Source organism: Pyrgilauda ruficollis, unplaced genomic scaffold (genome assembly GCF_017590135.1).
Source record: "Pyrgilauda ruficollis isolate IOZ18807 unplaced genomic scaffold, ASM1759013v1 scaffold134, whole genome shotgun sequence".
NCBI lineage: Eukaryota > Metazoa > Chordata > Aves > Passeriformes > Passeridae > Pyrgilauda > Pyrgilauda ruficollis.
The window spans coordinates 53,437-80,668 of NW_024511877.1; the positions used below are offsets into that span (position 1 = coordinate 53,437).

The following is a 27,232-nucleotide window of genomic DNA, read 5'->3' on the forward strand; positions in this document are numbered from 1 at the left end:
CCTGCCCCAGCGCTGCCACAACTTCACGGCGGCAGCGCGGGGGGCGCCGGGGGGTGCGCGGCCCTCACGACGGCGGGACTACAACGCCCACAGTGCCCCGCGGCCGCCGCGGCAGCGCGCGTGCGCGTCACCTCGGGTAACCCGAGCGAAGGCGGGGGCTCCGCCCTGTGGCGCATTTAGGGCGCGACGCGGCGTGACGCGCAATGTGCGCGCGGCGCGGGCTCCGTGAGGGCGGCCGGCCGCTCCCAGGTACCGGGAGGCGGCGGCGGGACGGGATCGCCCGGGGCTGGGCCCGCTCGGGGTTGCCACCGGTTCTGCCGCGGGTTGCTGTGCTGGGGGACAACGGGTGAAGCGGTGAGAGCACTGGGGGACAGCAGAGCAGCCGCTCCCAAAGGGCCCGGCAGCCTGGCCGGCGCTGAGGGGGCTCTTTGCTGTGTTAGGCCTGATGATAGTGGCAGCTGACCCCCGCATGAGCTGCTGGGCGTTCTGATTTCTTGTTCCTCTCTTTATTGGTGACAGAAATGTGCCAGAAATGGACGAAGTAGCTGCTGGGCTGCGGGGCAAGTATCCCCCGTGGATGCTGACAGAGAGCCAGGAGGAATCTTCCCTGGGACACAAAAAGGTGGGTCCTGCCTCTTTGCAGGCTGCACAACAGCCCAGCTCTGGGGAACGTGTCAATGTGCAGTAAAAAAAAAAAAACAGCCAGGAGGAGGGACCATCCCTGTAACAGCTTGTACAGTTAGGTAATTAATTAATTAATTAATGGAGGAGGGAAGCAGAGGGTGCAGTCCAGCAGGCTTCATTCCACCGAGTGGGAGTAAATGATCAGTAAGTGGTTAGTAGGTTGGATTTTGGAAGTGATCAGGTGAGCCTGGCTGGGCTGGATGTGTGGCAGGTAACCAGTCTCTCCCAAATTTTGCTTGCCAGAAGCCTGGTGCCCAGAGGAGTGTCCTGGAGGATGGGCTGCCTTTCCTGCAGTTCTCTGGCTCTGTTGTTTACAGCCACGAAGCTAGTGACTGTTCTCTTCTCTCAGAAGATATCAGGTAACAGCTCCCACTCGCTTTTTTCCTTCTTCCCCTTGAGTGCTCCTGCCTTTTTGGAAGGAGCTCAGCTCTTGGGAACGGTTTCCTTGCTGGTGGGAGATGCCAGTGCTGAGCCCCTCAGTCCCTGTGAGGGCTCCAGTGCAGGCTGAGTGCCTTTCACAGGATGGATAATGCCATGAGCTGCGCTGACTTCACGGAGAAGCCTTAGTTCCTAATTAATCCCTTAACTGGGGCTGTATGTTTAAAGAAAATGCAGTAAATTTGTGGTGCAAATATGTGGTTATTTTTCCCTTTTTTAGCACAGCTCGTGGTGCTGGGGAAAAAAAGTTGTGTACAAGACTTGCAGTGCTGTGGGATCAATAAAGCACTGTCTTTCAAGGGCTCCTGGGGTGAATCAAGGAATAAAAACTATTCCTTTTTCCCCTCTGGCTGTCCTTGAGGCCAGGTTTAGTCATGGGGCTTACAGGCTCTATCCCTGTTGTGGTGCTGAGGAGCAAGAGGCAGGAAATCTGGGATCCCAGGGAGGGAGGGAGCGGTGTGGGAAAGGCGCTTTGGGATTGTTTCACTCCCGCTCTGTGTGGGCTGCCTGCTCCTTTTGCAGGCAGAGTCTGCCCCAGGGGGCTGCTGTGGGCTTTGACATCGAGTGGCCCCCGTCCTACACCAAAGGCAGGATGGCCAGAACAGCTGTGATCCAGATGTGCGTGGCTGAGGACAAGTGCTACCTGTTCCACGTCTCCTCCATGGCAGGTACCGTGCTTCCTCTCCCTTACTCGGGGCATGAGCTGCTCTCTGCTGCTCTCTGTTGTCTTTGCACTGAAGCCTCGGGCAGTGGCTGATACGTCCTGCCACGTGGGAGAGTGAAATCCCATCCTTTTCCTCCCCTTTTCCACCCAGAATAAAGGGATTTGTTCTTTGAGTGATGCCTCTCTATTAAGGCAGTCTTAGGTGTGCTTGGAAACAGGGTTTATTTTTCTGTGTGAATATTTTATTCCAGTTTTAAAAATGTAATTCCCTCCTCCTATAACGAATTTTCAGTTTAATAACAAAATAAACAGTGAACCTAAATAGGGCAGGCTGTGGGGTTTTTGTGTTTTGGTTTTCTTGTTGTTTTTAGGTTTTTTTTTTAAATTTGGCTTCAACTAGAAGCCTCAAAAATGGCAGTGAACCTAAATAGGGCAGGCTGTGGGGTTTTTGTGTTTTGGTTTTCTTGTTGTTTTTAGTTTTTTTTTTTTTAAATTTGGCTTCAACAAGAAGCCTCAAAAATGATGGCTCTTGTCTGGATTCATTATGGATGTGAACAAAAGCTTCCAAATAGGGAAAATAGGGATGAGGGAAGGAGATGGCAATTTTATAACCTTTGGTTGAAAATGTTAGATTAAAACTGTGCCTGAGAGAGGTTTCTGATTTCCCTGGGGGCCTCATGCTGAGGTATAATAGCGATAATTTTAATGTTGGTGTTCAATCCTTTGTCATTTAGAGCAAATGGGGTGGAAAATTTAATTGCTGGAGGCTATTCCATCAGGGAGGCTGGAGAGCACAAAGGAAAATGATGTGAGGAGAGGAAGCTGAGGGGAAAAGGGCCATAAAGAGCTGGAATGCTCCTGCTTCTGGCAGGGGGGTGGTTTGTGTGTCAGCACAAGGGGAAGTTTCCCTCTGGATGGCTTTCCAAGGTGCCTGTTCCTGCCAGTGGAGGATGCTCTTTGAACTGAGGGACTCATGCAGGGAGCAGAGCCAGTTTCTGCTTGTTGTGGCAGTGTAAATGACCTGCTGAAATGCTGCCCAAACCACAGTAAAAAGCAGCAAGTCCTAGCAAAAAAAGGTTTTTTTCCTGCAGGAGGAGTTGAGCCTTCTTGGACTGTGTATAAATGGCAAAACCACATTTATTTATTTATTGGGAAGATTGTTCCTAGTTCTCCATTTTTTAGTTGTTTTTTTTTTTTTTTTAATTTCCTTACAGATTTTTCAAAATGTGACCTGTTTCTCAGATTGTGGCTTTTGCACAGTCTTCAATTTAAGCTTTTTTCTTTTTTGTTAGTCACTTTTCTAGGAATGAGGTGGTGGAAATGGGACACTGGGAAGTGCCCATCCTGGAAAGTTGTAATGATGTTTCCCTTAGGTGAAAACCCCTGGCACAGCAAGCCAGCTGTGTATGTTGCAGGATTTTATTGGGTTAAATCCTCTCTGTATGTGGAGGATTTTCCGTCTTTTCCCATGGCTTTGGGAATGCTGTGCTTTGTCTGCCTCTCACAGCACCAGGCTGCTGCTGTTCGGGGAGGTTTTCACCAGTTATATTTTTTTAAAGCTTTGGGCTGGATCTGCAATTTCCCAGTCCACAGCAGAGCTGGCTGTGGCTGCAAATGTACAAATAAAATGCAGAAATAAAATCAGTGCTGCCAAGTGTTTGTTGAAGTACATAAATGCAAATTGCAGGGCTGAGGAAATGGGAGCCAGGGCAGATGAGCTCCGTGTGTTTGCAGGTACTAGATTTGCACTTGAGACTAAATCAGGGTATCCAGCTGTGGGGTCCTGAAGGTATGGATTTAAATGAGATGCTCTGAATTTTAAATGGGAGCAAACACTCAGGGGAGGGGAAGGCTGTTATTGTTCAAGGATGAAGTGTCTGGGCCCGTTCTTCCTGCAGAAAATGAGATGAGAAAGCTGCCTGCTTTAATTCAGCCCTGTAAGCTTGAAAATACCCTTTGATCCAGGTTTGCTGTGCCTTCAGTTTGGGAGAAATCAAAATATGGTGCTGAGTGTCTGTGTGCCTCTTTGAGCACTGTGGGTTTTTGCTTGCTGACAAGACTGGCACGTTTGGGCTTGGCACAGCATCTGGTTGGTGGGTTCTGTTTTCCAAATGCTGTTGTTGGAGCAGCCCAGCCTCAGCTCTGAGTTTGTCTCCAGAGAATCTGTGCTGCTGGTGGTTTCCCATGCTTGTGGTTTCAGCTGTTGCCCAGAAATGTGAAATAGCAAAAACCGTGAGGAAATTATGGGGGAAATAGTAAAACAATATTTGATTTCATGTAGTGAACACTGAATTTTGAGAATTAAAGTGTCTTTTCCAGTGAGGGGTTGCTTTTTTGGTGTGTGATTTAACCATCTGAAAGACAAATGAGGTTTTGGGTTGTGGTTTTGGGTTTGTTTTTTTTTAACTTGTTTGTTTCCAGGTGGGTGCAGGATGATTTATGTATTTCAGGTATTTCCTTCTTGCTTGTCTGCAGATGACCCACCACAGCCAGTTGAAGTTTTCAGTCCTTCCAGAGAGAAATCAAACAAACAGAGGAACTTTGGTGGCTTTTCCTTTAAAAGCACAGGGTTTTGCAGATGGCCTTTGTGCTTGGATTTTGTCATTTCCATTAGACTTTCTGGCATCTTCCAGTATTTAGTTTCTCATGTTTGGGCTTAATCTATTTTAGGTTTTCCCAAGGGACTCAAAAGGCTGCTCGAAGATGAAACAATTAAAAAGGTTGGCGTAGGAATTGAGGGAGATCAATGGAAGCTGATGAGTGACTTTGAAATCAAGCTGAAGAGCTTTGTGGAGCTGGCTGACGTTGCTAATGAGAAAGTAAAACTCTAAAACCTTTTTGTTGTGGGAGGGAATCTTCTTATGGTGCTGCTGTGCAAAAGGAGGCTTCCTTGTCTTGGTTGGAGTTCCATTCCAATAGCAAACGTGTTCTGTGGAATAAAGCAGGGATCTATTGTAATTCATTTGGGAACTGTTTAAAACACCTCTCAAAGCCTGCAGAACTCAGTGCTGTCTTTCAGTGAGCCAGTTTTTTATCAGCATCTGTCCCCTCTCAGGTCTGTTCACTTCAAGTATTTACAAGATGTCCCTTTTGAGTGCAGCTGCAGGTGCTTTTCCTTTAATTCCTGCTGATGGAGATGGCCAGATTGCTCTGCTGGCAGTGGTGCCATTGTCCCAGCAATGCCTGAGCCTCATCAGCAGGCTACAAGCTGCCATGGCTTCAGGGTCTTCCTTGAAGCCCTCCCTTCAGAGGTGTTTCTGCCACACAGAAGTAAGAAGTAGGTTTTCTGTAGGAATATCTGGATTCCTGTGCTTCTCAGGCTGGTGTCACCTCAGCTCTGGTGTGGGTGCTGTTTCCAGCACCTGCTGTTTACAGGTTGTGCTGCCTTTGGCACAGCCTGAATTGCAGTTCTGTGTCAGAGATGGTTTGATGCAGGGCCACCTGTGCTGTCTTCTTAGGGAAGGGAGCCAAAGGTTCATTGCTTTCCAAATGATTCTGATTGCTAGCACATCCCTTAAGGCTTTTCTTTCTGTGTGCACCTTACCTGTGCTTGGTCCCTCCATGCATTTATCAATCCTTCTGTGATGCAGCACAGTGCTTTCCATAGAAGCCACTGTGGAGTTTTTATTGGAAATTATACAAATTCACTGTTTTGCTCAAGCAACAAGAGATGTTACTTCTCCAACCTGGAGTTTCCTCAGTCACCCCTTTATTTTTTAATCCCATCATTTGACTCGGGATAATTTGTTAGGAAGAATGAGCAATGTGATCTCTGATAGCAGCTTAAAAGTCTTCTGCTGAAGAGAAAACAAACCAAAAATAAACTTGAAAGAGAGCAAAAGAACAGGGTTATATATAATGGCACAATGGGAGGGGAAGGGCTGGGGGAGCCTGAGAAGAACAGTTGGGAGGGTTTTTTTAATACCAGACTCAAGGCAATGAGCTGCTAATGCTGCTGTTCAGCTCCACAGTTGGGCACGTTTTCCAGGCTGGAATAGCAGCAGGCTGTGCCCATGAGGCCTGGATCCTTGGAATTTGTAGGAAAGCTTCCCAGAGTGGCTCTGGAGACAGCAGAGTGCAGCCACTGTAGGTGACAAGGGACTGGAAAGGCAATTTGTGGCAGCAGCATGCTGGGGTGGCTTTGGGAGGCTTGGGAGCCCTGGACTCTTCTGCTTTGTGCTTGGCTTCAGCCTGACAAAAGATGTCCAACACACACAGGCAGGCTTTAATATTCCTGTGGTTTTTATGAGGTAAATCCCTGGTGCTGGGAACTGAGTTTTTCTAATTAGAAAGGCAAATAACGGGAAAATCCTGGCGGAGAGAGGGGGTGCTGTTTAAGTCCAGGGCTCTTTATTTTATCAAGCCAGAGGTTGTTTTGTACAGATGATTCACATTTTTGATACTGTGGCAGCACTGAGAAGAGTCACTGCTTTGAAAAACTAAGTATGCTTTGACTAACCCAGAGCTCTTTGCTGCTGACAAGGGATTGAGTACGCTTTGCTCTTTCTGGGGAGGTGCAGATGCTTTCCTTTTTAAACAAATCCTCTGCTTTTGGTGTTCAGTTTGGGTTTTTCTTTTTTTTTCCCCAGCTGAAGTGCAAGGAGACGTGGAGCCTGAATGGCCTGGTGAAGCACCTTTTTGGCAGGCAGCTGCTGAAGGATCAGTCCGTGCGCTGCAGCAACTGGGAGGAGTTCCCTCTCAACGAGGAGCAGAAGCTCTATGCAGCCACAGATGCCTATGTATGTAACATATTCCAGCATTCCAGCATCCCTCTGGGACTCTATCCCTTCTCCTGTGTGCTCCTGGCTGCTTCTTTAGTCCCTTGTCTGCAGTGCTTGTTACCACTTTTGGGTGTGTTTCCTTCTGGTTTTGCCGTCTTTCTTAGCTGCTAATTAACCCAAATATTGTTCAGTACATTATGGGAGGTGAAATTCATAACTTGGAAGAAACACAGCCTTTACTGGTGGCTGATACAGGAGAACCACAATATGGATTTTCAGGGGGAGTTCAGTTGCATGTGAGTTTTATGCTTCTCCAGAAGTCCCTGTTTTTTCAGTGTTTTGGATGAATTTTGGTTTATCTGCAGTTCTGTGAAGGATTTTGCCAATATTCTACCAGGTGCCACCTGTTTTCTGGGAGAAAAATCATTCCTTCAGTCTCTTATTTCTAGGCTTGGAGGAAGGGAAGTGGGACAGTGGTTTATTTTCTCACTTCTGGTTTAGTTAAAAGTTCAGCCATGGAGGGTTTAGCACCTGTGAAGACCCAAAACAGTACAGAGAACACTTAAATTTTTTTTTTTGTGCCTGGTTCAGCTTTTATAGCCATTTTTTTCCAGGCACTGCATCTTTCCCACTTTGCTCTGCTCTCCTGGCCTGCCTTTTGGAGCCTCCCAGGAAAGAACACAAGGGAGTAACTTGTTTCTTTTTCAACACGTGTAGCCTAATTAGCACATGGCTGGCTTTAGGCTGTGTTTTTCTGATAGAACTCATTATTCATGCCTAGGGAAATACTGAACACACCGAATCCATCTCGGTGTGTTTGTAGCTCCTCTCCTGGAGCAGGGCATGAAATCTGAATGAGGTGAGCAGATGGTGGCAGCAGGAGCTGAGCACTGGGAGCTTTCTGTGTGCAGCCAGCTCGCTGAGGTGACCCACTCTGGGGTCTGTGCAAGAGGATCCATTCCAGAGGGATTCCCAAGGCAGCATTTGGCCCTTAGTGCAGCATTCTGAAACATGTGACCTGGTTCTGATGGACAGTGGAGTCAGGGTATATAATTAGAGATATTCCAGTTTGGAATTCTGCTGGTCACACTGCATTGCTGCCATGATTTGCCTGATTAACTCCTGATGAATTTTTTAAATTATTTTTTCTCTGAGGAGTACGGAGTACTAATTATTTCTTTTCCCTCCTAGGCTGGCTACATTGTTTATGAAAAACTGAAAAACATGAATAAGACTGACCCGAAATTATTTAGCCCGAGCAAAGGTAAGCTGTCCATCCAGGAATATCCATGTACAATTGCATATTCCATTTCCCAGCAGGGAAATAAATATTTATATATATATATTAAAATAATGCCAGGTTTGTTTGGCTTCTCAGTGATTAGTGGTGACTTGCAGAGGGAGCAGATAGGAAGAGGCTTTGGATGCCCAGGGTAACCATACTCTGTGGCTGTTTTCCATAGGATGTAGGAAGGTACTCTTAGGGTGTTTGTGTTTTCTCTGCTGTGCACAGGGATGGGAAGAGTTCCTTCTGTCATTCCAGTTTGTTTATGGAAACATTTTAGTGAGTTAATTTCAGTGCTGCTGATGCAGGGACAAATAGCTAATTCAAGATGAAATGGGGACACAAAACAAAGCATGTTAGGAAGTGATGTTTTTATTGAGGCATATCAGTAGGACCCAAATGTTTTAGAGCAGCTTAACGTTATTTACTTGGTCAAGGAGATTTTAAAATCTTAGTTTTTTGTTCAGTTCTGTTTTTCATAAAGAAGATATTGCAGGTAGCTTAAGGCTGAAAAATAGGTGGTGAGAGGTTTTTTTTTTTCCTTTTTTGTTTTGGCTGAATTTCCCTTTCCTGTCCAAAGCAGAAGTGGCAGTGCTGTCCCCTGGATCCCAGGTGCAGGATTTGGCCTTGGTTGAGTCAGCATGTCTGTGTTAGCAGCTCTTTTCTGGCAGCTGGGGGGAATGCTCTGTTCCCATTGTGTGCCTGTTTTCCCTGAGCTTGTGTGATGGAAGAGATGCAATGCTGGAATACTTAGAAGCTTGGCATGATTCCCTGGGCTTGATTTTTAAACCCTGGGAAATGCTGTTTTACCAGCTGTAGGTAGGAATGCAGTCACAGGAATGCGAGTTCTTTAGGTGGAGGTGTTAGACCCCAATTATTTTAAATTAACCAGTTGTTGCACTTGTCACAGATGCCACATCTGAGGGTGTGAAGGAGCGCTTGGCTTCTCTAGCTGGAGAGATATCAGCCCTGGCTTCTCACATCCCTGACTCTTCTGGACACCTGGAGAACTTCCAGAGGTCAGTTTTGTGCTGACTTCCCTCTACCTTCACAATCAGCGTTTTGTTTTTGGTCTCCCAGGCCCCACACAACAGAATACATGTGTTTGAACAGGCATCTGTTACCTGTTTGTTGTTTTCCAAGAAAATGTATATAGGAATGTGTTTCCACTGGTCTGACTGCAAGGGATTTGACCCTGAAGTTGGCTGAATTTTGTTCTGAATCTTAGTAACAGCCTCTAATTTTGCTTTGCCTTCCTTGATTTTTACCTCCCAGGGCTGCAGAAATACTAGCAGAGCTATCAGAGAACATCAGTGCCTTGAAAACCACCCTGCTGGGCTCAGGTTCCCCTTCTGGGCTGGAGAGGAGCTGCGGTGCAAACAGAACACATTCTGAAGCCAAGTCAGCAAGTGTCAAAGCACAAAAAGCAGAATGTGCTGAGCAACCTGAAGGTGACCTCAACATCTGCTCTGATGCTACGCTGGCTGTCCTCTGGGAGGAGGAAATGAGTGGAGAGGAGGCACAGAGAGGAAACACCGCTCTGGAAAAAGGGGCTCCAGCAGCCAGGCTCACAGACAGAGAGGACAGGGATGACTTCATGTCCCTGGACATCACTGAGCAAGAGCTTCAGGTCCTGGAACGTCAGGCTGTGAAGGAAAGTGAAGCTGCACCCGAGGTAATGAGCACTTGTTAACTTCTAATATTTCGTTCAGGTGTTTTGTTTTTAATGGACTGGCCTCAGAGCAGAATGTTGAGCTTGGTGACCTTTGGTGGGAAGTTAAAGCATGCAGAGAAGTGGCTTGTAGGAGGCACAAAAGGTTGGAAGGTAGTGGGGTGAAATAGAAACTGGTTTGCTCCTAAGAGAATTGTGTTGGTTTTGTAGGAGGCGTGTTCCACAGACAATGAACAAAATGTGTCCTGTGTCATTGAGAGTGATGAAGAGCTGGAAATGGAGATGCTCAAAGTGAGTGCCTCAGGGTTCATTTTTCCATTTTGTTTTTTCTAATGGTGCTGCTCTGGGATCACAGTGGAGGGAACATGAAGCAAAAAGGTGCTGCTTACAGAAGAGGGACAGAATAAACACATGGATACCTAAAGAATTGCATTTGCTGGGGTTAGACTGGAGTATCATTGGCCTCCTGTGTCATCTCCACTACACCAGCTTAGACTTGATCCACCTGCTAGATTAAAATTGTTATAACTGGGTTAAAAATTGGTTCCCATATCATATTACCTGAGAGAGGAATTTTATCTACCTTCCCGTGCTCCAAAGTAACTTTTTTCTTCTTAATTGTTCAGTCTCTAGAAGATGTAGATGATTGTGAAGGAGTTTTACCTGAAGGAGAGTCCAGTAAAGCCAGGAAAACTCCTGACACAGAAGTGGATGTAGCACCAGATGGTGATGAAGATGAAGGCGTTGAGGAAGAGGAGGAGGAATATTTAGGTATGTGTCTTAAAAGTCTTAATGTACGATGAAATAAATTTTTAAAAATCACTGTGTAGAAGCACAGTGACTTTCAGGGGTGGGTTTTTCAAAAAGGGAAGGTCAAGCTCACCTGGATTTCTAAGGGGAGCTTGGACTGTGTCAGGATGAAAATACCAAGGTGTGCTTGGCAGGAGAGAGTGAAGTTCTGCCGTGGACAGCTGATGTCTGCTTCGTGGGAGTAAAACTGACATGGGGGTGTGGGGGACCTGCTCAGAGCACAGCCCAGGGGAGTTGCTGCTCCTGTTGCTGCTGAGTGGCAGAATTCTGAAGGAATTCTGCCTGGGGGGTGATTTTGACTTGCTTTGGGGTTGTCCCTGTGGAGAGAAATCAAATGGGGAAAAGCAGCTGACGTGTGAGGGGGAGCACACCTTGACTTTTTTGGATGATCCTGTTCCAGATGATGCAGTTATGCATTGCAGTCTTGCTGCTTTATCTCATTAATCAAGCCATATGTTCTCCTCCTCATGCAGGGTCTCTGAGGAGCTCTTTGCTTTTTTAATCCTTCATTCCAGCCTGAAAGTATCTGGAGTTTGAGGTCTCTCTTTTTCACTGGAATTGCCCAAATTCTAACCCCTGGGCATCGTGAACCATGAGCAGACTGTTGTTTGTGGAGAGAGTGTTTTCTCTTTCTAAAATTTCATCCCAAATGAGTGTTTTCTCCTCTCTCCCACCAAAGATCCACTGCTGCCAGAGCCTGGAGAAAGCCACATCACGTGTCTGAAGACCTATTTTGGGCATTCTTCATTTAAACCGTGAGTCTGTTTTCTGTTCAAATAGACACTCTGGGGTAGGTGTTCCTGCCCTTCCTTCAACCTGGATGATGTTTTTCTTACTGCTCACTTGAAAAAAATGGCAACAAACAAATCCAAGTCTTGTTCACGCTCTCTTGTGTTGGAGATAAGTGACCCACAAGTGCTGTGAAAACTGCAGGTGTTCTTTGTGCTCTCCTCTGAGTGTCTGCTTCAAGTGCTGAGTCCTGTTAGAGATCCCCACTCTGGCACTCGTGGCCCTGCCTGCAGTTCTTGGAGTGTCTGAGTGGCTGCAGCGTGCAAGGACAGCGCTCTGAGGCAGCCCCAAGGGTCCCTTTAACCCACAGTCCAACTGCATATGCAGGTTCATACAATGTACTTGTTATCTGTGGTGGCCAAAATCAAATATTCCCCTTTGTTTAATTTAAAGGGTCCAGTGGAAAGTGATCAATTCTCTTTTGGAGGACAGGAGAGATAATCTTGTTGTCATGGCGACTGGTGAGTTACCACTGCATCCTAAGAAACAATAGAAAGTCATTCCCTTTTTGAGGGACAGCAGTACAACAAACATGCCTTGGTTGGGTGTTAAAATTGTCTGCTGTAGCTGCATAGAAAGCATGGTGTCTCACTTGTGCTTTTTGGGTTTTTTTTTCCCCCTCTCAGGCTATGGAAAAAGCTTGTGCTACCAGTTTCCTCCTGTTTACACTGGACACACAGCAGTTGTCATCTGCCCTCTGATCTCCCTGATGGAGGACCAGGTGCTGCAGCTGACGTAAGTGACGTGCTGGCAGTGCCAGGCTGCTGCTGGATCCCCCCTGGGCACCCCTGGCTCTGCCTGTGGCCTGGCAGGGTGTGTGTTCCTCAAGGAGCACACACACACAGCCCGTGTCAGCAGTCTCACATCCCTGGATTTGCCACGTGGGTGAACCAGAGGCGGAGGTTGCAAAGGATGGATGGGTGGTGGGAGGTTGCTGAAGGCACTTAATTCTGGCTTCACAGGCCTTTTGTGTCCAGACCCAAGTGGTGGGGGAGCTGTTTGAGGCTGTGAGACTCGTGTCAAGGTTTGGTAGGGCTTGCTTTGGCTCTGAGGAGTGACATCTGCACCCGGTATAGCTGGAAGCTGCAGGCACTGCAGATCAGAGCTGCAGCACAGCCTTTCAAGAGGGACAGTGCAGTAGGTCTCCCAACACCTGGCCTCTTCACTTCTTCAGAGATCTGAGGGGGGAACTTGTGGGTGACACCAAATCACTCTGACATGAGTGGTTTTAGGTGTTGTCAAGATAAATCTCTTTGATTTTTTAGTACCTGATAATGCTTTCTCCACATGTGTTCACTTCCTATTGTAAGAGCTATTAATTTCTGACACTTTTGCACTGAAGCTGTGGGGCTCATGCTGAGTTGTCTGGTTAATTCCTGCTTTGTCCACCTTGGGAAGAAGGAGTTTTTTTTGTGGAAGAGGGGATATGAAGATGTTTTGAAGTGAAGAACACGAATTGTGTGTGGTGTTTTCTGCTGTGCATCGTGGCTGTGTGCAGATGAATGGCTGGACAGCCTAAGCTCCTTGACTATTGCTCAGCAGGGTGTCTGTGTGACTTTTCCACTGTTTTCCTCAGTGGAAGGGGTTTATTCACTGCCTTCCCAGTGGGTCATTCATTTTGAAGGCTGAGGAGACTGAATTTCAGTCCAAACTGCAGTTTGTCTGTCTGCAGTTTGGACTGAGCAGCTGTGGAAACCAAGGGCTCTGAGACAATGCAGCAAATCACCCAGCTAAGAGTTACAATATCAATCAGTTGGGCTGGTAATTATTATTTCATTAAAAAACAGCCACCTGATTTTAAAATTAGCAGATGCAGCATCAGTAAGTCACAAAAGAGTGAACAAGGTAAAAAATTGTGGGCTAGCAAGGCTTGCATCCAAATGTGAGGAACTGCTGCAGTGAAGAGTTCAAGAAATTATGTTTAGCATATTCTTTTGGATGTTTTTCTTGTGAGCTTCTGCAAGGAAAATGGTCTTCCTTGCTCTGATTCCTATTAATCCAGTGTGTGTCTTGTGGAGAGTGCTGGAGGGGAAGTGCAAGAGCATTTGGGTGGCAGGAAGAGCCATGCACCACTCCTGCTTTTTCAAGAGGTGTTTCACACAAAGATCCTTGAAGCAAGTAGTCTCTGACCTCACAGCTTGAACTTCCTTTAGAAATGCTGGCACAGGCTGGAAGCTAAAGCTTGTTCATGACTGTGCTTTTTTTTTATTTCTGCAGAATGACAGGCATTCCAGCTTGCTTCCTTGGTTCAGCTCAGTCAAAACAGGTCAAGGATTCCGTCAGAGGGTGAGTTTGAGCCAAGCTGTCTGGTGCTCAGGGCTGTGACAAAGGGCTGCTGAGGGGGGTAGGGTGTCTCCCTGCTCCATCACCACTGAAACTCCTGGTTCTGGCCCAGCCCTGGGACCTGGCACTCAGGATAATGCTTGCATTCACCCAGGCTGAGTGTGTGGGAGGCTGCAGCCACCCTCCTGTGCCTTTTGGCTGGGGGAATGGAGCTTAGTGACTCAGCTGTGTTCTGATTTTAGTCAGGTTTTAGACCTCTATCTGTCATCAACACAACAGTCCCTTCTTATTCTAAAGGCTGGCAAACCTGGTTTGCCTTTTCCTGCTATGCCTTGCTTTCCTGTGCTTCTGGAATGTTTTCTATGGTCTTATTTTAATTCCTCTTGTTTGCCATCAGAAATCTGTTGTTCTCATGTTGTTTTGCAATGCAGTCATGATTTTATTGAATTGAATTGAATTGTCTGGGGTCCTCTCTTCTGTGTCAGTGTGGTTTTTTTTCTGATATTTCAGGGGTCAGTACAGAGTCATATACATGACTCCAGAGTTTTGTTCAGGGAACTTAAACCTACTTCGGGACCTTGACCAAACTGTTGGTAAGTTGGAGGTAAGACTGTGGGTGAGGTGCCAGGCAGCTTAAACTGATCATTATGTTTAAGCCTTTTTGGTAATTGGAGACTTTTCACCCATTTCTTGGTGAGAGTGGTGACACCATTTATTCCCATTCATCACGCAAGATGAAAAAAATGACATGTGAGTGTTGGTCTGGGACCATCAGGCTTTGTGTTACAATCCAGAAAACACAACAAATGACATCTGGAATTCTTATGGTGGCTGTGATCCAGAAGCAGTGAGTGGGAGAAAGTCCTGTTGGAGCTAGCTTGAGATTTTGAGCCACATGAGGGATGTTGGATGTCCGGAGCTTGGATTGTGGTTGGGGGGAGACTGTAAAAGCTCCTGGGCCTTTTTTATGAGAGAGGCCTTAAAGGTGGTGCAGCAGAAAGCATTCCAGGAGCAAAACCCAAAGCACTGCTGGTGGTTTGTCAGGAAAGCTGAGCTTGCTGTGCTGTGGTTTTGTGTCCCCCAGGTATCACCCTCATAGCTGTGGATGAAGCTCACTGCATCTCCGAGTGGGGCCACGACTTCAGGAGCTCCTTCAGAAGTTTGGGCTTGTTAAAGAAGACTCTGCCCTTGGTGAGGTTTGGCTGTATTGGGTTTCTGAGACAAGAAGAGGGTTTTGTGTGGTGCTTTTCAAGTATCAGCCTTTTCACGTTGTGCTCTGGGTGTACTGACCATGCTGGTTGGGAGTTGGAGCATCCCTGTCAGTGATTGGGCTTTGTAGGGTTTTCCCAGTGTTTAAACCCAGGATGTTCTGAGCTTGGACTACCAGAAACTTAGGAAATTTAAATTTCTTTGGATCCTTATGCTGGGGAAGATGGTGTCCCTAAGCTTCTGGTGTAATATTGGAGGATTTTGTCTTACCTGACTGAGTGGCTGGTAGGAGCATGCCACAGATTTCTAGAAACTCCTCAAACACTTATTGCATAAGATCAGAAATTTAGACTTGAACTTAACATGCTTTTATTGTCAGTGCCATCCTATATTTCCTAAATTTAGCTAATCACATCAGTGAATTACTGTGGTCTCGTGGAAGATACATTCAGAATAAAACTTTGTATTTCTAGTCTTGTATTCCTGTCTGCTCTCACAAGCTTTGGTCTAAAATGTTCAAGAAGCTCAATATTAACTATGTTTTCTTCAAATTACTGAACTTAGCCAGTGATAAACACATTAAAGTGCCTGTTTAGAGTCTGCATCTGTAGACTCTTGAGGATTTTGTTGTAGAAAATGATCATTGAGAGGTCATGAATGTTTTTCTGCGTCTCTTTGCAGGTCCCCATTATTGCTTTGACTGCAACTGCGAGTCCCTCGATCAGAGAGGACATAGTGAAATGCCTGGACCTGTGGAATCCCCAGGTCACCTGCACCAGTTTTGACAGACCTAACCTGTACCTGGAAGTTGGACAGCAAAGCGGAGACATCTGTAGGGATTTGAAGCAGTTCCTAACTAGGAGAGGAAGGTAAGGATTTAAGCCTGGTTTTGATCCCTCAGGTGTGTTTTTTTTACAGGCAGGTGGCTTTTTTGGTCCTGTATCTTTACATGATGTTGTTGTTGTTACTTCCAGCAGTGCTGTGTATGAGTTTGAAGGCCCCACAATCATCTACTGCCCTACAAGAAAGGCCACTGAGCAGGTGGTGTGTGCACTGAATAAACTCAACGTGACCTGTGGTACCTACCATGCTGGGATGGGGAACAAGCAGAGGAGGGACACTCACCACCAGTTCATGAGGGATGAAATTCAGGTACGGAGGACGCAAAAGAACTGTTTACAATTGTAGAGTTTTTGGTGGAATATCAATTTTGGAATATCAACCTGTGTTAGCCATGTCTTCTTCCTGCAGTTCTGGGTGAAGAAATTGCTGGTCTGTGCTGACAGGAATAAGATTCCTGGTTTGTCTTGTGAATTTCTGTAGTAATTCCCTCAAAAATGCGTGGTATCCAGGGAAAATGGTGGTAGCTGGAACAAGAGGACAACTTCTTTAAAGAAGACTGGACGTGGCACTTGGGGCTGTAGTCTAGTTGAGGTGTTAGGGCTTAGGTTGGACTTGATGATCTTAGAGGTCTCTCCCAACCTCATTATTCTGTGATTCTGTGAGCTGCTTCTTTCCTGGGCAGCAGAGATACCCTGGGACTCCTTGTGTTGCTTTTCACCACCTGTTTTGTGCCTGTTGAGAGCAGCTACTTGAAAGCCTTCCTACATTTGCCACAGCACGTGATCCCTCCCATGGTTACGATCCCATGGCCGTGCCCTGGCCAAACCCAGCACCGTGGCTCTGAAGCTGCTGTAGTTCAGGCTGGATTTTGAGGATGAAGATTCCCACTGAGTGTGTGTGAGCCAGCCCAGGCCTGTTCCTTGGCACGTGGCTGCTGTTTTGCAGTGCGTGGTGGCCACGGTGGCCTTCGGGATGGGCATCAACAAGGCCGACATCCGGCTGGTGATCCACTACGGCGCCCCCAAGGAGATGGAGTCCTACTACCAGGAGATGGGCAGAGCCGGGCGTGACGGCCTTCCTGCTGCCTGCCACGTGCTCTGGGCTGCCACAGACCTGGCCTCCAACAGGTACAGCCCTCCCTTCCCTCCCTCAGGGCCGTGGCAGGTGAGTAGCCCCTGGGCTTGGAGGAACCGCTGTGTCTCTCTGCTGTTCTGTCCTCTTTGGGAAGGATGTGAGTGAAGTTCTCTCCTGAGTATTCCCTGTGGTGGAGAAGCAGGCAGCTTGGGTCTGGTTTTAGCAGGGTATTTTTTCTAGCTCTTGCTGGTGAATTGGAGGGTGTTGTCTGGCATGTTTCATTTTTGATGTGCTGGCAGTGGTCGGCCTTTAATTCTGTGCGTTTCTTCCTTCTGTCTCAGGCGCCTCCTGAGCGAGATCCGCAACGAGGCGTTCCGGCTGTACAAGCTGAAGATGCTGGCCAAGATGGAGAAGTACCTGGTGTCCAATGGCTGCAGGAGGAAGTGAGTGTGGCAGCTATTTAGTGCTCTGTCACTGCAGGCAGCTTTGGTAAGAGCTGCTGGGACTCGGGCACAGCTGGGGGCTGTAAGCAGAGGGCGGCTCAGACTCGCAGTGTGTTCTACAAGCACAGAACATTCTATTCTGTATTAATAAGCACTATCAAAAGTACAACCTTCAGCACATTTATAGCTTTCCTTGTTTGCTTTTTTTTAAAAAAAAGACTTTTTCTTTAGAGGAATCAAGGCTAAATAATTGGTTCCCCAGTGAATTAATTAATGATGCTGATTTCGACTCCATTTTCTGCAATAGATTTCATGTGTAAATTCTTGGTCTTCTGTTGAATTCTTTTTGTTCCCTTGGGTAGAATCATCCTGTCTCATTTTGAAGACAGACAACTCCGAAAGGTTTCCTCTGGCATCATGGGCACAGAAGAATGCTGTGATAATTGCAGGTCCAGGTAAGCTTTCTTCCCTGCAGGCTGATCCTAGAGGTTATGTTCTCTCAGCCTGACTTAGAAGACAAATTATCCAAAAGAACTGACTTTCATGCATCTGATCTGGCAGCTGTTCAGCCTGAGGTTTATTTTTGAACATCTCCCTAACCTTTTTCCATTGAGTCAAGCAAACTGTGATAAGCTCCGAGTGAGGCTGTGGGAAAGCCTGGAAGCAGAGCAGGATCACAGTTCCTAAAAGGGGGATTAGAGCAACACTCAGTGAAAAACACTTCTATTCATCAGCTTAAGGCCTGTTAGGTAATTAATCCCAGAAGACAGCACTTGCTAATGGTGTGTGGTACCAGGTGTCTAAGGCTAAATTGCCCCAGTGTCCAGGGAGCTGTTCTCCTGTGCTGACATGTGCTCTTTGAACCTTGCTGATAATCTCATGGATGTGCTGAGGGGGCTCAGGAGGCTGATAGTCAGGGAGGCATGAGCAGAAACACCTTTGTCACCTCCTTCTGGAGTTAGAATAAAGCTCTCCCTGAAGTTACAGTGAAGCATTCCTTGCTCTGGCTGTTAACCTGATGCTTTCTGATCCCAGGCAAAGTGCTTTGTGGAGAACTGTTACCAATTTAGCTGTTGAATTTCTCTATGTCCAGGATTAGTTCAGCTTTGCCTGGCCTCTTACTACAGCTGAGTTAAAAAAGAGTTTCAAAGATGATAATTGCCCTCTTTGCAGTCACCTTGCAGTGCTAATAAAGAGCCAGGTAGTGAATTTGTGTTGCAGAACTGAAATCACTTGAAATAGATAATTTTCATTTTTTTTTCCTTAGGAGTGGTTTGTGCCAGTAATTTTTCAGTGGGTTCTTTCAGTCAGTAAGAAGAACATTAACAAACCTTACATAGCCTTTAAAGTTACTCCTGTTTTTTGTTTTTTTCTTTATGTTCTTAAAGAAACAGGAAAAAGCTTCCAAGTGCAGTTAAAGAAATGTTGTGCATGCCCAAACTGATGCAGATATTTAAATCCTGAATTCCAGAAATTGCTGAGACCATGTTCTTAACAGCAGGTGTGGTGGAGAACTTACTGTTGGCTTGGGCAGTTATCTGAGAAGTTGCATGGATAGAAATATAAATGTGTCTTGAAGTTGCATTTATACAAATAATTAAAGGTGTTCAGATGTGTAGAACTAGGAGTGACATTAGAGACTAAGTTCAACTTGTGGTTATTTCATTTAATTATTTCATTAATCACTGGCTTGACAATATTTGGAGAACGGGCTTGGTTTGTTTGTGTTGAGCTTGGCTTCTTTTGTCCCTTCCAGGGGCTCCTGCCTTGCAGTCCCCAGTGAGTTTGAGGGTGGATTGCAGGACTTTGGGAAGCAAGCACAGCAGCTGCTGTCTGCAGTGAGTGCCCTGGATGAGAAGTTTGGGACCAGAATGCCAATTCTGCTTCTTCGAGGCTCTGTGAGTGATGGGGCAGCTCCTTGTGTGTGTTCTGACAGGATCCCTCTTAATTGGTCTGTGCATGTCCCTGTGTGTGTGCTGTTTTTCTTGGAGAGGTGGATGTTTGTGTACTGAGGTAGTCTTGACTTTGGGAAGCTGCTCAGCTCCACTCCCCGTGCAATAAGTAAGGTGATTATCCTCTAGTTTTTTGTGAAAATGCATCATTTTGATTATCTTGAAAGGAGCAGCCTTTTCAGGATTGAGGATAAAAATCTTGGCTCAGTTAGCTGGTTTATGTTTGAATAAAGCAAAGGATGGCTTTGTGTTGTTGTCTGACTTGGAATACTGAAGTAGGGTACCAGAATAAATACAAATTAATTTCCATACACCTTTAATATTAATTGTTTTGAAATAATAAGCAAGAAAGTCACTAGAAATAAATTAGAATAAGAAAAAAATATTTTTTATGCTTACAAACTGAGGAGACAAGGTTAGGGGGAGTTATGTTCCTTGTTTAACCTTTTGATGCAGTGAAGCTGCTGATTGTCACACAAGTGCATCTAGGATAAAATGAACTTGCTATTGCCTTGGAGTGGAATAGATCACAGGAGGCTTTGGGTTTACTGTTGTGCCTGAAGGTTCCCTGTGCAAGGAGTGCACAAATCTGACAGGATCTTTCCAAACTTGCAGTGCTCCCAGCGCTTGCCGGACCGGTACCGCAGGCACCCTCTCTTTGGCTGTGGGAAAGAGTGGCCAGAGAACTGGTGGAAACAGCTCTGCCAGCAGCTGATCATGGAAGGGTTCCTCAGAGAGGCCTCAGCCCAAAACAACAAGTTTGCAACCATTTGTGGGCTCACCCAGAAGGTACTTTTGGCAGTGCAAGGACCCACTGAGAGCTCCTCCTGAGTAACCCACGGCTAAGGCATGTGCTTTACTTCTTACAGGGTAGGAACTGGCTCTCCAAAGATGGATCTTCCTCAAATCCAAGTCTTCTGCTGCAGTCCAGTGAAGACCTTAATCTGCAGAGGCCTTCTGCCAGGTAATTGTAGCACGTGTGCTCCCTTGAATGCTTCTTTGCTAACATCAGATCTGCCTCTGAACCCTGCTTTTGGAGAAAGCAGGGTTGAGCAGGAGGAGGCTTTGAGATCCTCAGTGTTCTGTTTTTTCTCACTAAGAGTGACAGTTCTAATAATTAATCAATAACTCAATTTGCCAAATACATCCTTGTACCGACTTGAAATCAGTTTATTTAGCACAATGTTATTTTTGTTCACTGTGCAATGGAATTAAGATACAATTAATTGCATTACAGCAGCAGGCGTTCTCCTCTGCTCTCCAAGCAGCGCTCCCCAGGCACGAAAGGAACAGCACAGTCACCAGGCAAGCAGGTCTGTACCACTACAACCCTCCTGCTGTGTGAGCCATCCTTGCTCATGTCAAAAAAAAAACTACCCAGCTTAGCACAAGTTAATGTTCTATTAACAGTAAACTCATTGAAAAGATGGTAAATCAGCATTTGTCTTGTTCTGCTTTTTTATAGGTATCTCTGTATGAGATGTTCTCCTCTTACAGGAAAGGTCAAACTCCTCCAAGAAACAATACCATGGTTAACAGGTATATTTGAAATTAAAATGGGGTTAGCTAATTTGAACTGTGTTCATGAGGAATACTGCTTTTCAGGGGATTGATAAAATGAGCGTTTTCCTGTGCAATGGGTGTGGAAACGTTTAATGCATTAAAAAAAGACAGGTGCCTAAAACTTGCTTACACTGCGTTACATCTCAAAATACTTTGTTTTTACAAAAAGATTTCACAGTTAACATCAGGATAAAATGGGGTTAGCTAATTTGGACTGTGTTCATGAGGAATACTGCTTTTCAGGGGATTGATAAAATGAGCGTTTTCCTGTGCAATGGGTGTGGAAACGTTTAATGCATTAAAAAAAGACAGGTGCCTAAAACTTGCTTACACTGCGTTACATCTCAAAATACTTTGTTTTTACAAGATTTCACAGTTAACATCAGGGAGCATGGAGTGCTCTGCCTTTCCACACTGGTCTGGATAAGACTGAGACCAAGTCAGGGCTCCCTCAGGTCAAAAGAAACCAAATAACCTCTTGCAAAAAGCAGACCAAGTAATTTGTTTTCCTGGCTCATGTGCTGCTCCAGATTAAATGCACCTCGTGTTTCTGAGTGGATTCCTCCTTCAGGTCACCATTCTGGTGCTGGCAGAAGGCAGAAAGAGTCTGTATCACTTAGGTGAATAGTTGCCACATGAAGACAGATTATTTTAGGGAGAGTTAAAATCCAAAGCAAGTTATTTTGCACTGTGCTTAGGAGAGGAGTCTCTTATTCCAGCTTGTGTGCTGACAGATGTTGCAGTGTAATCCTGGCAGTCCCTGAGCTCGTGGACTCAGTGGGAATGTGGATACTGCTGGTTGTACCCCAACCAGCTCTGGGTGCAGAGCTGGCAGAATAACTTGGGCCTTGAATAAACTGATCTAAAGCAAGGCTTGCTGCACATTTGATTTTTTTGTTAGTGTTTCAGGGCGCTTACCACTGAAACCTCCTTTGAAGCCCCAAGAACCAGGTGCTTCATCCCGAGAAAAAGAACTTGAGGTAAGCTTTGCTGGCACTGGGAGGATATCTGTGAATTGCAGTCAGCCTGCAAACCACAGTTGTTCTGTCTTTGGGCAGCTCTTAAAATTACTGAGTTGTTTTGAGCAGAGGTCCCAGAAGAGGACTGAAATACACGAGGAGGGGTTAATGGATGGCAGGGTTTTTGTGTATTTTTTTGGGAAGATCAGGGAGGTGATAACTTCTGCTTTTGTAACAACTATACCTGTGAGTGATGTAGAGCTGCTTCCTGAGAATTTGGCTCCTTCCTTCCCAGACTGCTCTGTATGGCAAGCTGCTGACTGCTAGACAGAAGGTAGCTAATGAGAAGGAAATTCCTCCAGCTGTCTTGGCAACCAATAAGGTCCTGGTGGAGATGGCCCGGATAAGGTAAAGCCAGCACGCAGACGTGTTGTACAAAGTGGGGAGCGTGCAAGCCAAGCCACAAATCCCTTTCCCGCTTCTCTTGGGGGAGTGGAGGCATCTGAAGTGCCTCCTCCAGCTATAAAAGGCAGCAATATTTTGGGATGGTCTGATGTTGTTGCATTCTTCATCCTAAACCAGGCCTACGAGAATCGAGAACCTGAAGAAAATCGATGGTGTGTCTGAAGCCAAGTCCACCATGTTGATGCCTCTCCTGGCTGAAATTAAGGACTTCTGCCAAGCAAATGGTTTGCAGGTATGATGAACTCAAGTGTCTTCTCCTTGGCAGGAGCCTTAAGGATGGGGTTGGTTCTGCAGCTATTGGACTCCATGGAGTTGTCTTTGTTTCACAAAAGAAAAATTCTTTGATCTAGCAATGGGAACTAAAAGTATGTCTAGTTTTTTAGTTGTTTTCAGGGGGTCTGTGTTGAGAAAGTGTAGCTGAAATTGAGAAGTTTCCCATGCAGACTGAATGCCACAGTTTGTTCTGGTGGAATAGTTTCACATGGAATGAGGAATACCTAAGACGATGTCTTGGCCTGGGCGCTCTGTTCTGGTTGGTTTACTTTTCCAAGTTCCTTGGATGATGCCATGCTGGTTTTACTAAGATGGGAACATGTGGGTGTCCATGTGTGGATTCCCTCCTTGCTTTAGTTTTCTCTCCCTTTATTTTTTTTAAGAACACAGAGTTGGGATCAAAGCCCACCTTGCAGAGAGATGAATGATTCTGTTGGTGTTACTTTGTCAGATAACTTCAGATAATGGGAGGGTGATCCATTGGTTGTCACTGGGATACAATTCATTTAATTCTGCTTTATCTCACTCAGACTGACACATTCCCCACCTCGGAATCCAAAGTTCAGAAAGAAGCATCTCCCTGGAAGCGTGCTAGAGCCCTTTCTCCCTCGGAGGAGGTCACATATATCCTGTTCCAAGAGAAAAATTACTCCCTGGTAAGCTCTGGGCTGTGGAGGCTTTTGCTCTGCTGAAAACTGACAGCAGGGAGGCTTTGTCTAGAGGAGGGGAATATGAAATGTCTCTTAAATCCTCTGCACAGGGCTGGATAGGTTGCTTTAAACCTCTGAGGCAGTACTTTTCCTGGGAAATGGCAGATCCTCTTACTTACCTCTGAAGTGGTATGGAAAACTGAGGTGGGATACAGTGAGTTTTTAACTCCATAGTATGCAGCTCAAGTTGCTTTAGCTTTTGCTTTGCCCGTCTCAAGAGTATGGGGCAGGTGGTCCCCAAGTTAAAAGTGTGCCTAAAGGTGAATTAACAAGAAATTGTTGTACAATTATTAATGGGCAGCTTGATGCTCTGTATCCTCTAATCCTGATGGAATGCACAGTGTCTGTATTCCTTGTGGAGAAATGAGTAGAAATTCGAAACGTGCTTTTTTGAAGAATACCACATTCCAGCTGGAGACCTGTCCTTGAGAAAAACAAGTTTGGGTCAATAAAGTTTGAGATGCTTTTCTTCAAGGCAAACATTTTAGGAGGAGAATTCATCCAACATGTGAAAATGAGGGGGAATTTGTTTTGGTGCCGTTATCCGTATTTGTGGGCTCCTGAGAGGTCAGGTGCTCCTTCATCTCAAGGAAGTTCAAGGTGAGGTGTTGCACTCAAGCTGTGAAGCTCTGAGAGAGAGAAACACATCTGAGAAGCCGGATGAGAAATAAGTTAGGTATTAGTAACAAAGCAGTGTTTTGGGGAGCTCTGTTGCACTGCCGGTGACTCTGTGTCGTTTTCTGGGAATGACCCTCGTGCCCTGTGAATGCCTTTGTTCCCGCAGAGGGCCATCAGTGAGAGCAGATCCCTGCCTCTTGCCGTGGTTGGCAGCCACCTGTGCCAGGCCCTGGCGGCGGGCCGCGCCGTGAGCCTGGAGCGGGCGGGTCTGACGCCCGCCGTGCAGCGCCTGCTCCGCGACGTGATCCGCAGCCCTCCCGTTCTCTCCGGTGAGCAGCACCCGCCCTGCCCGCAGCTGCTGCTGCCAGCTGCACCCCCAGCGCTCCTGCAAGGCTGGCACTGCTGTCCCGGCAGGGTGCAGTTGTGGAATAACCCCGTAATAACGGGGCAGAGCTTTGCGAGCTGTTTGACTCCGTTGTGTGGGAGTTATTGAGACGTCTCTCTTAAATCTGTGTTTATTGCGATCTTTTTTGGGGGGAAAAAAGCCTGACAAAGTATTCCTGTAAGTACTGGCATCCTCGGGAAACACACTGGGAATTTATCACATCATCTCACGAGTCAAACCCATAACTTTTCATCTTGTTACCTTTTCTTTGCCTTAATCCATCCTGTGCTTTAATGAGGTGCAACAAATCTGTTGTGCAATATAAGAAAACTGAATCAAGGGCAAGAAGCTTAAACAATTAACATTATATTTCTGTTTTTTTCCAAGACACTACCAAAATTCAAGAAATCAGAAAACTTACTCCTGCCAATATTGAGCTGTATCTGATCAAGATGATGATTGTACTATTGGAGAAAGAGGATAGAAATAAATCTCAGGATGGCTTGGGTTTCAAAAGAAGGCTGGTGTGGCCTGAAGGGCAGCAGGGAAAAACAGGAACAGATCAAGCAAGAAGGGAAGGTGCCCTGTGGAATAAAAACCAGGTTAGTAAAAAGGTTGTAAAACTGTTGTTCTGTAAAATCATCCTTCCTTTGTAGGAACAGACTAACAGAAGGTTCCTGGTGTTTCCAGCAGTGCTTAGTGTCTCATCTTCCCAATCCTCCTCTCCCTTGGTTTTGAGTAGCACTGCCTCCTCCTCCTCCTCCTCAGAGGAATGCTCAGAGCAGAAACTGAGGATTCCAATCCTCCTCTCCCTTGGTTTTGAGTAGCACTGCCTCCTCCTCCTCCTCAGAGGACTGCTCAGAGCAGAAACTGAGGATTCTTTTGGGATAAGCATTGCTCCAGGAAGAGGTCAGAGCTGTGCAGCTTAGCTGTGTTTTGTTCCACACACAACAGGTTCTTCCCTGTGTGAAAACTGGGATGTGCTTGTTCCTTCATAGCAACCAAATCCAGGTTGTGCCCTTGCTTTCTGTGCACTGGCATGTGGGCAAAGGGATTCTTCTACTAGACAGGATGGAAAAGCCAGAGCTAATTCCAGCCAGGAGTATCTCAGTCTTTGGGTTCTTACATTGCTTGAAACTGCTGGGCACAGCCTGAAAACAAGTGTCTCCTGGAGGACAAATCTTGGGAAGTAAGGAGCTCTGTGTTGCTGTTTGAGAAAATCCAGGATAGTCCCAGTTGAGCACCTGGTACAAAGGACACCCTCCACTGAGTGGCACCTGGTGGCAATGGTCAAAAGAAATAGCATATTCCAAATCCTGCTACCTGTGCTGGGATTTCCTTACAGGGCTTGGGGCTGGTTTCTTAAACGCTGGCTCAAACAATTTTTCAAGCACTGCCATTTTGCCACATTGATTTTTCTGGCTTCCCTGAGTGCTGCTTTGTTCTATCTGTTTCAGATATTCTGTACAATATCTGTTTCAGAGCCTTTTTCCTGCAGTTGACCTCCTGACAGTGCAATTGCCTGAGCTCTGATCACACTTTTCCCTTCTCCTGGAGCTAATAGTGGGAATAACATGCTATTAGTAATCAAATTAATATAATCTGAAGGAACAGACTGCAAATGCAAAAGCTAATCCTGTCTTCATTTCTCTTTCAGAAGATATCTCAGTTCTAATAATTCTCTGTAGCAAGCAATTCTAAATCTCTTAATGGGTGTTCTTGGGTTTGAATGGCCTGACACTGCTGCTGCTTTTACAGGGTGGTGGGATCAATCCAGCAGCCAGGGAAGGAGCAGAGAAAACCCATCAGCATGTGATGCCTTCAGCTTGGGTAAACAGATGTTCTCACTCTAATAAAGCATGTGTTAACCTGCCATTAGTGAGGATTTTGGGAACACAGGGATGTGCAGCTGATGCCAAAGTGTCAGTCAGCAGTATGGTGTAAAAAAGAGGAGTTCATATCTCTGTGCCCACTGTGCTGTTTTAGCTGTGAAAACACATTTGAAAATGCAATACTTGGGAGGCACAAGTAAATATTTCAAATTTTCAGAGCCATAAGGATGGAGGAAATGTTTTTCTCCACTTAAAAAAAGGGCCAGGTACAATTTCCAGTTGCTGTGTGTTTGAAGTGCACCACCTTCATTTGCTCAGATTTTATTGTAAGGAAATTAATAGAAATAAGCAGTGTCCTCACTAAGGAGAGGTGTTGGCTCTCTGTTGATGAGGAGCTGTGCCCCAGGTAACCTCATGCTTCCTTTCTGTCCCCTGGAAGGCTGCAGGGAGCGTGGATGCCAGCCAGGCAAGGAGCAGGGGGGCAGCAGGCCCCTCGAAGCCCACCGCCCCGGCCTCCCACCAGCCTGCCCTGCATCCTGAGGAAGAGGAGGAGCAGCTCCCTGCAGACTCCCAGCCCAAGGTGAGAAGGCAGGAGCACAGCCCAGACCTGCTGATTGGGGTGGGGATCTTCAACAACCCATTTCTCAGCTGCTGTCTGGCCCCCAGACTGCGGTGCCATGTTGCTTTTTTTTTTTTGTCCTTGCTGTGTCCAAATATCCCCCTTGGACAGCAATAGATTTTTAGGAAACTTTTCCCCCAGTACGTTTTGTCAGCTCTCTTGTGGCAGGTGCTACCAGTGTTTTAAGAGGACGTTTAGTTCCATTTTTATTCCCTTTTAAGTGCAGGGTTCTGTGAGGCTGTGCTGATCACGTGAAGGGTTTTGGCGCTGGTGTCTGTAGGAACACAAGCTGTATGAGCAGACATTGAGCTCTTATTTTAAAGGGAGCTCGTGTCTCTGCCCAGCGCCAGTTGTTGAACCCCTCGCTTCAGTTTGGAGCTGGATATTGCTGTGAGTGCAAATCTTTGTCAGCCTTGATTCTCAAATTCCTTGAGGTACTTGAATAAGGTGTTGGATTGAAGTGGGGCATAAGCCTTCCTTGCACAATTTGGTCAGTTTGTGGCTCCAGCTGGGCATGAACTTGAGCAGCAGAGCTGTGCCGGTGAGGCAGGCTGTGGTTGTGTGAGTCCTTCCATGTTTGTGCGTTTGTTTCCTTCCAGAAATCCTATCCCCCCGCTAAGAGGAGGGTGCCAGAATGGTTTGGAACCTCAACAGCAACAGCTGGAGCTGTAGCCCAGACCAAGAAATGCAAAACAGAAACCAGAAAAGGGATTTTCAGTTGAATGTGGAAATCAAGATGCGTTGTTTTTTAACACTTTCCCACCACCCCCAGCATTATCACAGAGGCTGTAATTGCCCTGCTCTGCATCCTTCCAGCTGCTGCCTCCTCTCCTCCTCAAGCAGCACTTATAGGACTTTTTTCACTGTGTGAAACGCGATGTTAATAAAGATTTATATAAATAACCGGGGGGTTTTTTTTGTGTTTGTGTGTGGCGGGGGCT

At 46.2% G+C, this 27,232-nt stretch overlaps 1 protein-coding gene across 8 annotated transcripts; it reads left to right on the forward strand.

Annotated features, from left to right (window-relative positions):
* The first annotated feature begins 214 nt into the window (after positions 1 to 214).
* On the forward strand, positions 215 to 27,194 carry WRN (WRN RecQ like helicase). 8 transcript variants are annotated; one of them, XM_041459337.1, is made up of 36 exons: positions 215 to 354; positions 520 to 622; positions 928 to 1,043; positions 1,645 to 1,790; positions 4,457 to 4,605; positions 6,376 to 6,525; positions 7,699 to 7,771; positions 8,703 to 8,811; positions 9,068 to 9,467; positions 9,675 to 9,755; positions 10,091 to 10,235; positions 10,954 to 11,029; positions 11,457 to 11,524; positions 11,690 to 11,798; positions 13,281 to 13,349; positions 13,857 to 13,939; positions 14,431 to 14,537; positions 15,237 to 15,424; positions 15,530 to 15,707; positions 16,344 to 16,525; positions 16,814 to 16,915; positions 17,278 to 17,370; positions 18,672 to 18,813; positions 19,483 to 19,656; positions 19,737 to 19,831; positions 20,105 to 20,180; positions 20,333 to 20,406; positions 21,332 to 21,410; positions 21,685 to 21,797; positions 21,972 to 22,086; positions 22,658 to 22,783; positions 23,622 to 23,784; positions 24,228 to 24,442; positions 25,599 to 25,670; positions 26,112 to 26,252; positions 26,891 to 27,194. In XM_041459337.1, exons 2-36 carry the CDS (start codon positions 533 to 535, stop codon positions 27,011 to 27,013), a joined length of 4,422 nt encoding a protein of 1,473 aa, XP_041315271.1. In that variant the 5' UTR covers positions 215 to 354; positions 520 to 532; the 3' UTR covers positions 27,014 to 27,194. The 8 variants fall into 8 exon arrangements, with proteins under 8 accessions (XP_041315271.1, XP_041315276.1, XP_041315273.1 ...); XM_041459342.1 differs by having other exon boundaries at positions 20,108 to 20,180; XM_041459339.1 differs by having other exon boundaries at positions 15,533 to 15,707.
* Positions 27,195 to 27,232: the final 38 nt, after the last annotated feature.

Bases quoted from the DNA above. Each gene is read 5' to 3' on its own strand.
- WRN (XM_041459337.1), top strand. From the start codon at position 533: ATGGACGAAGTAGCTGCTGGGCTGCGGGGCAAGTATCCCCCGTGGATG. The intron at 623-927 runs GTGGGTCCTGCC...TTTGCTTGCCAG, and splicing joins CTTCCCTGGGACACAAAAAG to AAGCCTGGTGCCCAGAGGAG. The intron at 26,253-26,890 runs GTGAGAAGGCAG...GTTTCCTTCCAG, and splicing joins CTGCAGACTCCCAGCCCAAG to AAATCCTATCCCCCCGCTAA.